Source organism: Crocuta crocuta, unplaced genomic scaffold, assembly GCF_008692635.1.
Source record: "Crocuta crocuta isolate KB4526 unplaced genomic scaffold, BGI_CrCroc_1.0 scaffold43, whole genome shotgun sequence".
Taxonomy (NCBI): domain Eukaryota; kingdom Metazoa; phylum Chordata; class Mammalia; order Carnivora; family Hyaenidae; genus Crocuta; species Crocuta crocuta.
Window position 1 is genome coordinate 300,086 of NW_027529429.1, and position 14,879 is coordinate 314,964.

Here is a 14,879-nt window from a genome sequence, read left to right on the forward strand (position 1 = left end):
GATATAAATCCTAAAGTGAGACTTCACCTGGGTTTGTATATGGTACAACACAGGAATTAGGTCGATAGAAAACAAGCTGCCAAATGTTTGCTAACAGTCAGCCAGAAAACTGTTGTGTATAGAAGAACAATTCCAAATGAAGGCAAAGTTCAGTGAAGATATATGTGAATAGGAAGTGGGCTTAGCAAATTATTTAAGTTAATTCAGAAAAACAAATAAGACAGACTGCACACAAGGTGTAGAAGGGAAATGAGAAGAATCACCTCAGTAATTAAACTCAATTTAAAAAAATTACCTCAGTAATTACAGTATTAAAACATACTGAGAAGGTACAAAAACTTTTCCAAATGATATTTATATGTGACACTAATAAAGAAAATTGACTAATTATAGATCACACAGGCCAGAAATGTTCACTAGTTTTCAGTAATCTAGAATTGATTAAATATATACATACATATATGTATATATATATCATAGGGGCGCCTGGGTGGCTCATTCAGTTGGGCATCCGACTTCAGCTCAGGTCATGATCTCAAGGTTCGTGGGTTCAAGCCCCGCGTCGGGCTCTGTGCTGACAGTTAGCTCAGAGCCTGGAGCCTGCTTCCGATTTTCTGTTTCTCTTTCTCTCTCTCTGACCCTCCCCTGCTCACATTGTCTCTATCTCTCTCTCTCTCAAAAATAAATAAAACATTAAAAAAATATCATGAAGTCATATTTTACTGTGGGTCTTTTGATTGAGTATTGCTAACATAATTTGTTAGAGAGTGGAAAAATGAGCTTTTCCTCAATATTTATTATCACACATCAAAATCAATTTGAGATGGAAAAATTCATTATATACTTCCAACCTTAATGTAAAGTAGAAGAAATTAAACATTGACTAAATTAAAACGGTCCTATAAAATTCCCTATCATTCTGACTTATTGTACCTCAAGCACAACCCATCCTGAACATGCTTAATTCAAGCCTGTACAAATATAGTTCAATGTTCCTATGGAAACTTATGCTCAAATGTGGGCTATTTTCATTAATATTTATGATCACAAACCTCAAATGAAGACTTAATAAAAAAGTCCATTATAATAACTTCTGCTTAATTTGCTCTCTCACCCCTTGAAAGCAATTTTTAAAAATTTTAAAAATTCTTTTTAAATGCTAAATCCTCTTCTCTCTCAGAAGATCTTTCCAACAGCTTCATAAAGACATCAGAGGCTACAAGATGCGAGTTTCTCAATATCACATGACAGAGCCATAAACATCAATACCTTTACCTTGCTCACCTCTTTGAATCTAGCTGACTCAACAATCTACCTGTCCTCCTAATTACAATCCCTCTCCCTCTGGTATGGTGTCTATCTACCCTGATCTTCTTAGGAACTTTGACTTTTTAATTATCCATTCCATTTCCCATGTAGTCAGTCTCTTCATAGATAGATACTCAAAATAGATACTCAAAATGCTCGAATCCCTCACATCTTAATAAATTTCTGTATCTATCCCACATTCCTATTTGTTATAAAAAACCATGATTTCGTTTTTGGACAAAAATACCAAATCTCTCTTACTCTTTCTCTTGTTAACAATACTTCTTGTATTAACAAGACCTTCTCTCTTGTTAACAATACTCTGCTTAAACATGCTGTGGGAAGGCAATAACCAAATTTCTTCACCAGCTTTCTCCCTGACCATCATGGACCTGGGGTCCCAGTGTCATTTTAAAACTCCAAACACTGTCCCTGTTCCAGAACCATACATCCACTCTCCAGAATCCCTAAACTACCTTTCTGGGCATGCCAGATGGATTTCAGTCATGTATTTGCATGAAATCCCCAGCCATACAGAACATGGGGTCCCTTGTATTCGATGATACAGAGTTGCTGGGATTCTAGATCACTTTCTTCTGAATGTTCATGCATCCAGTACCTCCACCACCCATGGCCTTCTCATCATATCATGGGAGCCAATATAAGAATTAGGATAAAGTCTTCTGTTCTGAGTCTTCTGGTGACTCAGCCTCTGTGGGCCCAGCACAGAATGGCTTTCCTCCCTTAACCCTAAAGCCTACCACTGACACAACAGATTGAGTCCTGCTTAAGGAGTCAACTGCCTGTATCCAGTAACCAAAACCAGAGCTGTTTCCTTGGCTCTGATGAAAAAATCTAGATGGTTTTACGATCTGCAGTCAGTTCTGTACACTGTCCCACCTCCTTTTACAAACTGTCTGGGAATAGTCCTAGTTTGGGTTGCTGAGACCATGGGGCTGATGGGCTGGATCTCATGGGAATCTTCATTTTGCTTTATCTTATGGTGCTACTGTATGCCAGTAGTTGTATATGAGGGGCAGGATTTGAACTGACTTGAAATTCAAGTCTGTATCAATCTGCTCAACTTCATGGACCATCCACTTAAACATTATACTACTTTCAATATCCTGAAATGTTATATTGAAGTTTTCCAGAATTTCTTAATGAAACTATACTACTTCCTGTCTTTTATATTAACCTGAATTCCTCTCTTCTATTTGATGTGTGCAAGGATTTGGGCAACTAATTTACCCTATGTAAATCTTAGTCATTCACTAAGTATTTATGTATTATCAATCATATGGCCAGCACTAGGCTAGTCACAGGGATAAAAAGGTGAACAAAATAGTTAAGATAATTGCCTTTATCAAGATTCCTTTAGGGGCGCCTGGGTGGCTTAGTCGGTTAAGCGTCCAACTTTCGCTTAGGTCATGATCTCACGGTTCGTGGGTTCGAGCCCTGAGTCGGGCTCTGTGCTGACTGCCAGCTCAGAGCCTGGAGCCTATTTCAGAGTTTGTATCTCCCTCTCTCTCTGACCCTCCCCTGCTCACGCTGTCTCTCTCTCTCTCTCTCCTAGAAATAAATAAAAATATACAAAAAAAAGAGATTCCTTTATAGTAATCACATTACATTATAAAATAAGTAGTTTCCCATTGTTCATAAAATGAATCTAGCTGTCCTTAATATGGACGACTCAACACTACACATGAACTGGGTGCATAAATCCATGTCAGTTTTCTTCCCCATTAATGTAGAATCTCATACAGTGTTTAGAATGTAGCAGAATCAACACATTTTTACCTAATTAGTGAAATCAAGGTCGTACGTAATCTGACCCCTTCCTACCTCTCCAGTGTATTCAGAACCACTTTTCTGAGTGGGCAATTATTCTAGTCACAAACATTACTGATGATTAAATTAAGGTAAATGCTCAGATTCGTTGTGTGGGTTTTTTTTTTTTATCCTTTGCCAAACAAAGATAAAGAATAGGGAATGAAAGTAAAGATTTCTGTTTAGTTTTTTAAAATCATTTCTGTTTCTTTGCTAATATTCTCATTTTGTTTATGCACGATTAGTCTAGTTGTGTTTGGTAGTATGTCTATGTGTTCTTCTAGTTCTTCTTTAAAAGGGTTATTCTGAATACTTTGTCAGATGGTTCATAGTGTGAGATCACTATTTTCTTAGGGTCAGTTAATGGAGCTGATTCCTTTGGGATCCTAGTATCCTTGCATTGTTATCTGTGCAATGGAGTAAGCAGTGTCCTTTTCATACTCTACAGGTTTGCTTCAGAAGGGTAAGACCTATACCAGTCAGCTTAGCCTGGGGTATTGGACAGATCAGCTGTTAGCAACAGTAGCCAGGCAAGGCTTACTACTGTGGTTGGATCCACTGGATCCACTATCGAGGCTTCCTGGTTAGGTAGCCCACACACTATGCTCTTCAACTGGGCAGGGTTATTGGCTGGGCTCCCTGCTTGAGCAAAGCCACAGGATATGTTCAATAATCAGGCAGGCTCATGGGCTAAGGGAGATAATAGACTAGGCTCCAAGGCTAGACTAGGCCTTGGGTCACTGTTAGGTTATGCAAGCCAGAGGCTATACTCAACACTTTCACAGGTCTGCTGGCTTTCAGGTGTTTTTTAATCACTTTTTAAATCACCTTATCATTTTATCTTTCTTTTTAAAATCTTTTTTAAAAAATCATTTGACCAAGACAAGACTTCCTGGGCATGCACAAGGGCTGGAACCTATACACACCAGTGAGTGAGGCTGTAAATTTACTTTCCTGCCTGAATGGGGTCATAGAATAAATTCCAATGCTGGTAATACCTATTGGTTGGGGACCTAAATTAGGAAGAACTGCCAACTGAGCTCACTGGCCAGATGGAGCCAAGCCATGTGCCAGCTCTGCAAGTAGGCTGAACTGCTGGCTGAGTTCTCTACTCAGGGTCCATTAGAGCAGGATGGCTGTCCTCCAGCATCTCAGCACTGGTTACCAAAAAACCTTACCCCCTTTTCCATCCCTGTCTGATGCCCATGGGTTAAGCCATGCCAATTAATCCATGATCCCTATGAGCCAAGACCTGTGTGGGCCTCTCAGAAAGCATCTTGCAATGTTGGTGGAGCTGGATGTCCATACTGGGCTCTCCTTTCTCACTAGAGGAACTGGATAGGCCCTCTCAGAGCAGTGTTGTGCTGCCCTGGGACAGGGGTAAAGGAGGCAAAGTGGAACCTCTCCTCTTACTTTTCTAATACAGTCTTTCTGGGTTTCAGTGATCCAGGGGATGCCTCGGGTTACAGGATTAATGGTGTTTTATCTGTGATAATTTCTAGTTGGTCTTCTTGTGAACAAGATTAAAGTTGAGCAACTTCTGTTGCCATCTTGATGATATCATCTCCCTTTCTGTTTTTTTTTTTAATAAATGTTATTAGGGCTTTATCGATTTGATTAAGATTTCTTAATTTCCTTTATTTCTGTTTTTTATTTTATTGATCCAGCTTTTATTTTTTATATTTTTAAATTTTTAAAAGTTTATTTATTGATTTTGAGAGAGTGTGTGTACACACATATGCATGTGAGTGGAGGAGGGGCAGAGAGAGAGAGAGGGAGAGAGAGAATCCCAAGCAGGCTCCATACTGTCAGTGCAGAGACCGATGGGGCTCTGGATCCCAGGAACCACAAAATCATGACCCAGACGGAAATCAAGAGTCGAATGTTCAACTGACTGAGCCACCTAGGCACCCTGATCCCATTTTAGTCTTAACTAATTCCTCAATCTTTTCACCTTAAGCTTAATTTATTTTCCTTTTACTAAATTCTTGTCAACTTGGATAATTGATACTACATCTTTATTTTCTAATATAAGCATTTAAAAGTATAATTTTCTTCTATATTCTCTTCACTTACATTCCCATAAATTTTACTATATGTCACTATCAGTTAGTTTGGGATGTTTTCTAACATTCTCTATAATTTCTTATTTGACCCATGAATTATTTAGATGTATGTTATTTAATTTACAAATGTTTGGAGCTTTTCATGATATCTTGTTGTTATTGTTTTCTAATACAATTATGTGTTGGTAAGAGAATTACTCTGTAAATTTTTTATTCTTTCAAAATTCATTCAGACATAATTTATGTCCCAGTACCAAGAAGGTGTCCTCCACCTCCTCACATTCTCCATCCCCCATGTAACATGTTCAACCTCACTCAAAGAACATGAAAGGAGTCATCTGCTGCCTATTGGGAAAGAATCTTATTTCCTCCACTCCACTTCCAGAGGAAGGCTTTTCTTCCTCTCATCCCATAGGGGAAGTAATGGAGTGAAACTTCTGCCCTATCTTCCCCCCTCTCCTCTCCCTTGTTTTCTTTTCCATATGGAAGAAGGATCACTATACAACTGGACAGAAATTGTTGGGAGCAGTGGGTAGAGTTCATGCATATCAAACGTAGGAAATATGTTCCATCTGTTTCACTGTCAGCCTGGAGAATCTGTAAGAACAATAGTGGACTTTCTTTTGTTTTGTATCCAAGTATGATATATACACCTGGATAGAGCCTATGATCTCTTTCATGGACAGAATTCTGAAAGCAACCAGTCTTTTTGTATTTTACACCATGCTATGGCTTCATCCATTTATGGAGAGCTTACAATCTTCCTTGCAAATTACTGGGTATTTGTATTAGAACCAAATTTTCAAAGAAAATTTCACCATATCTGGGCATAGGGAGGGAGTGTTTGGGGTTTTAAGACCTAAAATTAAGGGAATGAAATTGATGGCCTCCTTTTTGTACTCAGATCCCACATCCATTTTCCAATCATGACTTACCAGAGAGCCAAGCATATGAAATTTATTAGGTCCTAAGTATTCCACTTTAATCCCTCTTTAATTCCTTGTGGGCATTCTCTACTGCTAGGAGTGCAGAGGGGATAAACAGTGAGAAATCTGCATTTTCCATCTCCAAGAGCACTCCTGAGCTTCCTACTCTCAGGGAGGCACTCTGTTTCTCTCAGGTGAGGAGCAGCTAATTTTTGGATGGAAAATCTGTCCCACTAGTCCTAAACAGAAAATCACACTAAAAATTAATAAAAGGAAAAAGACAGCACTCACTGTATCAAGTTTGCACATTAGTTGAATCTAGTATCACAAATAATTATTGAGGATGTTTGTTATGCTGAGAAGTAAGTCAAACACTTGGAGTTGAGAAGTAAATGAAACATATAAGACTCCTGCCTTCATGGAGTCTAGTCCAACATGGGATATATACAACAAAAGTAGTATCACAAAATTACACTATAATTGTAATAGTTCTGATTCAAGATAGTGGACTGACAACATTATTTACTCCCCCCCCTCCAAGTCACTGTAATTTTTTTTACATCATCAGAGGTTATTTATTTTATAACTGGAAGTTTGTACCATTGACCAACTTCACCCATTTCCCCTACCCACTCCCAAACCCTACCTGTAGAAACCACCAGTTTGTTCTTCGTTTCCATGAGTTTTGTTTTTTTAAGATTTTACATACAGTATGTGTCTTTCTCTGATGTATTTCACTTAGCATATGCCCTCAAGTTCCATCCATATTGTTGGAAATGATTGATTTCCTTCTTTTTTATGGCTGAATAATTCTCTATTTTATGTGTATATATACCATTTTTCTTATTCATTCACAATATATACATATACCACTATATATATATGTATATATGTGTGTGTGTGTGTATTACAATATATATACAATAATATACCATACCACACACAAACACATACACACACACACACACAACACTATATATCTCACATTTTTGTTATTTATTCATCTGTTGAGGAACATTTAGGCCATTTCCATGTCTTGGCTATTGCAAATTATGCTACATATTTAACCTAAGGATGCAGATATCTCTTTGAAATAGTGATTTCATTTCCTTTGAATATATACCTAGAAGTGGGATTGCTGAATAAAATGACAGTTCTACTTTTATTGTTTCTAGGAACCTCCATGGTGTTTTCCACAGTAGCTGCACCAATTTACATTCCCACTAATAGTCCACAAAAGTTTCTTTTCTCCACATCCTGGCCAACACTTGTTATCTCTTGTCTTCATGATGATAGCCATTTTAGGAGATAAGAGATTATACCTCATCGTGGTTTTGATTTGCATTTCCTTGATGGTCAGCACCTTTTCATGTACCTGTTGGACATTTGTACATCTTTTTTGGGAAAGTGTTTATTCAGCTCCTCTGCCCACCTTTAATTGGAATGTTTGGTTTTTTGCCCTAAGTCACATAAGATCTTCATATAAATTTGGGTATTAACCCATTATCAGATATATGATTTGCAAATATTTTCTACAGTTCCATAGACTGCCCTTTCATTTTGTTGATGGATTCCTTGCTATCCAGAAGCTTTTTAGCCTGATGTTCTACCACTTGTTTATTTTGGCCTTGGGCGCATTTTCTTATGGTGTCAAATCCAAAAATTTATTATGAAGACTGATGTCAAAAAGTTTACCCCATATGTCTCCTTCTAGGAGTTTTATGATTTCAAGTCTTACATTCAAATCTGAATGGTATTTCATCCATTTTGAGTTAATTATTGTATATGGTGTAAGATAGGAATCCAGTTTCATTCTTCTGCATGTGGATGTTCAGTTCTCCCAACATTATATATTGAAGAGATTATCCTTCTACCATTGCATATTTGTGGCTGATTTATTATAATTAAATTCTACATGCATGCATGAGTTTATTTCTAGGAACTCTGATCTGTTCCACTGATCTATGTGTCATTTTTTATACCAATACCATACTGTTTTGATTATTATAGCTCTGCAATGGAGTTTGGAATCTAATGACTAAAGAGATACAAAAATTAGAATAATTCAATAAAATTACTAGAATTAAGGAAATTGTTCTAGGATTGGATCATACACTTTCAAATATTTCTGGAATTTATAAGTCAGATTACATTGCCTTTATAGAAAAATGAGAATGAAGAAATCTGCAAGCCAATGTAGGTATGCATATGTGGAGAGTAGACTTATAAGTTAGGAGAAGGAAGGGGGGGGTTACAGTTTGTTCTAATTAAGAGATTCAGGAAATAACCCAAGCTTAGAATCAACAGAACTGATAACATCAATTCCTTTAGTGAATTGATTAGGGAATTGTTCTTGTATTGCCAAGGCGGCTGGATCAGTACAGTCTTTTCTGCACAATATGTGACAAGAAAGCTAAATCCAAAAAGCCAGTGCTAACATTAAGCTGAATGGTTATGAGTCTAAACATTTAAATATTTTTATAATATTGATAAATGTCTGGCACAAGTGAGCAAGGAAATCAGGGAAGGCAAAAATAAATGCTGCTAGGGATAAAATAGGGGATATACAATAGCCACATTAGAAAATAAAACAATAAGAAAATGATATGAACATTTTTTGATGGTAAATTTCAATGAGAGTAAAATAAAAAATATTTAGACCAAAAAAGGTTTGAAAACCTTTTCAAAAGGAAATTCTAAAAGACATCCTTCAAGCAAAATACATATACCATTAAGATGACGCGAGATGTAAAACGTCTACATTTTAGGATATGGGTTAGTCAGAAGCAAAAAGATTCTACAAAATATCGTGGGGTTTAACCCAGATACAAGTTTCTGTCTCAGGTTTAAGTCAGGGTTGGTGGCCTAGGCAGCATCAGGAACACAGACTCTTCTACAGTGTTGCTCTGCCATCTTCAGCACGTTTCCATCTTGTGATCCAAGCTCTTCAGATCCCACCATCTACTCACATCCCAAGCACCCATGGGAGGAAAGAACACAAACTGCTACCTTGAATAAACTTCCTAAACGAAGTACCTCTAGAGCCAACATAGTTGTTTTCCAGTGGATGGGATACAACACTCAGAACAAGCCTCAGAACAACTTACCAGAGTTCAAGTCCTGGGCCTACAACCAACGTGATGAGAATGTGTAATTGTTCCTACAATAAGAAGTCATTCAAATATGGATGCAAAAATTCTCAGCAAGATACTAGCAAATCAAATTCAATGGCATATAAAAAGAATTATTCACCATGATCAAGTTGGATTCATTCTTGGGTTGCAGGTCTCGTTCAATATTCACAAATCAATCAATGTGATACATCACATCAACAAAAGAAAAGAACCATATGATCCTGTCAATAGATGCAGAAAAAGCATTTGACAAAATACAGCATCCTTTCTTAAAAAATCCTTGAGAAAGTCAGGATAGAAGAAGGAACATACTTAAACATCATAAAAGCCATTTATGAAAAGCCCACAGCTAATATCATCCTCAAAGGGGAAAAACTGAGAGCTTTCCTCCTGAGATCAGGAACATGACAGGGATGTCCACTCTCACCACTGTTGTTTAACATAGTGTTGGAGGTCTTAGCAACAACAATCACACACACACACACACACACACACACACACACACAAAACACAAAATTAAAGGCATCAGAATTGGCAAAGATGAAGTCAAACTTTCACTTTCATAGATGACATGATACTTTCCATGATACTATGGAAAACCCACAGACTCCACCAAAAGTCTGCTAAAACTGATACATGAATTCAGCAAAGTCTCAGGGTACAAACTCAATGTGCAGAGTTTGCAATTGCAAATTGGTTGCATTTTTATATACCAATAATGAAGCAACAGAAAGAGAAATCAAGAAACTGATCCCATTCACAACTGCACCAAGAACCATAAAATACCTAGAAATAACCTAACCAAAGATATAAAGATCTGTATGCTGAAAACTATGGAAAACTTATGAAGGAACTTGAAGAAGACACAAAGAAATGGAAAAACATTCCATGCTCATGGATTGGAAGAATAAATGCTGTTAATCTGTCAATACTACTACCCAAAGCAATCTACACATTCAATGCAATCTCAATCAAAATTGCACCAGCATTCTTCTCAAAGCTAGAACAATCCTAAAATTTGTACGGAACCGCAAAAGACCCTGAATAGCCAAAGCAATATTGAAGAAGGAGACCAAACGAGAGGCATCACAATCCCAGACTTTAGCCTCTACTACAAAGCTGTAATCATCAAGACAGTATGGTATCGACATAAAAACAGACACGTATCATAAACCAATGGAATAGAATAGAGAACCCAGAATTGAACCCACAAATGTATGGCCAGCTAATCTTTGACAAAGCGGGAAAGAGTATCCAATGGAAAAAAGACAGCCTCTTTAACAGATGGTGCTGGAAGAACTGGGCAACAACATGCAGAAGAACGAAACTAGACCACTTTCTTACACCATATACAAAAATAAACTCAAAATGGATGAAAGACCTTAATGTGAAACAGGAAACCATCAAAACCCTAGAGGAGAAAGCAGGAAACAACCTCCTTGACCTCTACTGCAGCAATTTCTTACTTGACACATCCCCAGAGGCAAGGGAATAAAACGCAAAAACGAACTACTGGGACCTTATCAAGATAAAAAGTTTCTGCACTGCAAAGGAAACAATCAACAATACTAAAAGACAACCGATGGATGGGAAAAGACAATTGTAAATGACATATTGGATAAAGGGCTAGTATCCAAAATCTATAAGGAACTCACCAAACTCCACACCCGTAAAACAAATCATCCAGTGACGAAATGAGCAGAAGATATGAATAGACATTTTTCCAAAGAAGATATCCAGATGTCCAACAGACACATGAAACAATGCTCAGTGTCACTCATCATCAGAAAAATACAAATCAAAACCACACTGAGATACCACCTCATGCCGGTCAGAGTGGCTAAAATGAACAAATCAGGAGACTATTTATGCTGGCGAGTATGTTGAGAAACAGGCATTGTATTACACTGTTGGTAGGAATGCAAACTGGTGCAGCCCCTCTGGAAAACAATGTAGAAGTTCCTCAAAAAGTTAAAATAGAACTACCCTATGACCCAGCAAGAGCACTGCTAGGAATTTACCCATGGGATATAGAGATGTTGATACATAGGGGCATGTGTACCCCAATATTTATAGCAGCACTTTCAACAATAGCCAAATTATGGAAAGAGCCTAAATGTCCATCAACTGATGAATGGATCAAGAAAATGTGGTTTATATATACAATGGAATACTACATGGCAATGAGAAAGAATGATATCTGGCCATTTACAGCAACATGGATGGAATTGGTGGGCATTATGCTAAATGAAATAAGTCAGTCAGAGAAAGACAGATACCATATGTTTTCACTCATAGGTGGATCTTGAAACTTAACAGAAGACCATGGGGGAAGGAAGGAAGGGGAAAAAGTTAGAGAGGGATGGAGGCAAACCATAAGAGACTCTCAATAATGAGAACAAACTGAGGGTTGATGGGGGGTGAGTGAGAGGGGAAAGTGGGTGATGGGCATGGAGGAGGGCACTTGTTGGGATGAGCACTGTGTGTTGTATGGAAACCAATCTGACAATAAATTATATTTTAAAAAAATAAATGGGAATAATGATTTAAAAAAAAAGTAAGAAGAACTCCTACAACTCCTCCCTAATTCACCCATGTGTGCCCACCAAACTGAAGAGTTCATACTCAGTCTCTCTACCTGAAAACTATTTATTAGGAGTGAAATTTACCAAGAAAGGGGAAATTGGAACACAATTTCATCCATTGTCCACTTTTGACCACTATGGAGTTCATTGACACCAGAGCATCCTACCTCAAGGCAGCAGTGACCTGGCTTCTTCCACGAATGGACAAAATGTGCTACTTTTTAGGAACACAAAAAGAGTTAAGCCAGATTTTAGGGCAACATCCAACAAACAGGATGCAATACATCAGTTGTGATAATCCTCTTGTAAGCTTTACCCAGTTCCTGTTACTAGAAAGGTAGGAGTGAGGGTCTAATTGACATCATTCCATATCCACATCTCAGAAAGAGAAATTTCTTCTTTCAAGTGCCAAAACTATTTCTACTACATATTAATAGAACTATGTTTACCACAATCAGACTATAGCACATTTTGTAGTTATTACATAATAATAGTAATATATGGATGTTTAGTTTTGTTAAACTAAGAGTTACAAGACATACATACATTGAATACTGGTATTATTCCTTCTTTATCCTAATAAAAAATACGAATAAATTAAAAATACAGATCTTTTAAAAAAGAAACCAACTCTACAATACACATTTCTTCCTTGAAAATGGTGTTTGTATCATATTTTTCTAAGAACCCATTACCACTTATTTTAAATATGTGAATAATAGTCACATTGTAATAAAATGCTGTTTTCTGATATACTGGTAGTATCAAATGCTTACAGAGAGACTCTGTTGCAACATGGAAGCTGAGTGACCTAGAGCTCATAGCACTAACACTGAGGGAGTGAAGACACTCAAACTAAAACAGAGCAGAGTCTGGATTTCATATTCCCTTACTAGATGATGTTCCACAATCTGGGTGAAGCCAGAAAAAATGGCATGTCCAAGGATATGTATTTTCTCCAGTTCTCAACTACTCTTGGTAGAGAAATAGAGGAGCCAGGTGCCCAGTGATATCCTTTGCCATGAGATAGCAGGACTGGAAGGACACCTCACTGGGCAATGGTCTCTATCAATATAGCCTAGATCAGTCATGAACTTCTGGCAGTACCTTTGACGGGAACCTCAAAAAAGAATAACTCGGATGTGTTCAGAGCCATCCTTTTAGGGAGAATACCGTGAGTACTCGCTGGCGGACCTGCCGAGTCTTCACCCCATAGACAAGAGGATTGAGCGCAGGTGGCACAAGGAGGTAGAGTGTGGCCAGAAGAACATGGACATGATGGGGTACATGGTGGCCAAAGCGGTGAGTGAGGAAGGAGAACATTCCAGGAACATAGAAGATCAGGATGACACAAACGTGAGACCCACATGTGCTAAAGGCCTTATGTCGGGCTTCACCCCCTGGTACTTTCAGCACTGTCTGGAGGATGAGGGCATAGGAAATACCAATGGCCACGACATCGAGCCCAACCACAAGCAGGGCCACTGCCAACCCATAAGCTCGGTTCACTGTGGTTTCTGAGCAGGCAAGTTTCACCACAGCCATATGTTCACAATAGGCATGGCCTATGACAGTGGTCTGGCAGAAGATGAGTCTCCGCAACAAGATAGGGAAGGGGAGGAGGAGGAGTAACCCCCGTACCAGCACTGCCATTCCAATGCGCCCTATGATCCCTGGATGCAAGATGGTGGAATGGTGCAGAGGGTGACAAATGGCTACATAGCGATCCAGAGCCATGGCCACAAGTACACCTGACTCCATGGAAGAGAACGCATGGATGAAGAACATTTGGGTCAGGCAGACGGTGTACCCAATCTCATGGGCATGAACCAGGAGCACTGCAAGGGTTTTGGGTGCAGTGGAGGATGCCAAAACCAGGTCAATGCCAGACAGCATGGCCAGAAAGAGGTACATAGGCTGGTGCAAGGATGGGTCGGCCCAGATGATGAAGATGATGGTAACATTGCCCATTACAGCAAGGAGGTAAAGGACACATAGCGGCAATGCTATCCAGTGCTGGCTTTCCTCTAAACCAGGGATGCCCATCAGGAAAAAAGAAGGCTGCAGCAGCCTCCAGCTGGAATTAAGGGACATCATCAATAGCTTAGCGAAGGAAGAGAAAAAAGCAACCAAAATTATGATTTTTCCATTGCTGGGGGGTTATCACAGTGTCTACCTCTGGCAACCACCTTCATGAGAAGAAAGAACCTGAAAGTGAAACACAAAAGAATAAAGTGAGATACAAAGAAGAGAATTCCCTGTTCTTGAGATAATGTCTTTAAGGTGAGACACCCACATGCCTGAATTAAGATAGATCTAGTTTCATTTACAGATAAGAGTAATCATGCTGCTTTTAGAGAGATGTTTACGCTGCCATTCAATGACTTCTAATTTGGAATGTCCACTTGAATGGATCCTCTGTATCGCCTCTTGCCATTACTAGACATGATAAATGCATCTGTTATTTTTTTAAGTATTTTCCCTCAGTTTCCGTGACACAGCACTCTACTGTGTTCCTCCTATGTCCTGCACCCCACCACCTTCTCCATCTCTCTCTCCATTATACGTCATTGATTCCAGGACTTCATCCTTTCCTCCCATCCCAGTTCTGTACATTTTCTCTGACTGAGTTCATCCATTTACAATATTTGAACCATTTATATACTTTATTTTCTTCCAAATCTAGGTTTCTAAGTCAAATACATTTCTGAAATGCAAACTCACTTTCCATTTGCTTTCTAACTATTTATACTACACACGCAACATATTCAAGACTGAATTAATTCAACTTCTCTTGCCAAATCTGCTCTACTTCCTTTTTATTCATTTTTTTTAGTTAAATCACTATATCTACCTATCCAATCCAATGTAGAAACTTGAAATCATCCTTAATCATTCTTATCTCTCCTCCATTTTACCTTTTCACAGTTCCTGCTGACTATATGTTTATAATTCCTTAATATTCACTCATTCTCTTCAACCCACAGTATGACTGCCTAGTGCACACTCTTAACTTCTATCACCTGGATT

General features: G+C 38.3%; 1 protein-coding gene across 1 annotated transcript; it reads right to left on the reverse strand.

Annotated features, from left to right (window-relative positions):
• Positions 1-12,995: 12,995 nt before the first annotated feature.
• On the reverse strand, positions 12,996-13,946 carry LOC144227773 (olfactory receptor 52L1). The gene has a single exon (XM_077759514.1). The coding sequence runs from the start codon at positions 13,944-13,946 to the stop codon at positions 12,996-12,998; it is 951 nt and encodes a 316-aa protein (XP_077615640.1).
• Positions 13,947-14,879: the final 933 nt, after the last annotated feature.

Excerpts from the sequence above, each read along its gene's own strand:
- LOC144227773 (XM_077759514.1), bottom strand. The coding sequence starts at position 13,946 with ATGATGTCCCTTAATTCCAGCTGGAGGCTGCTGCAGCCTTCTTTTTTC.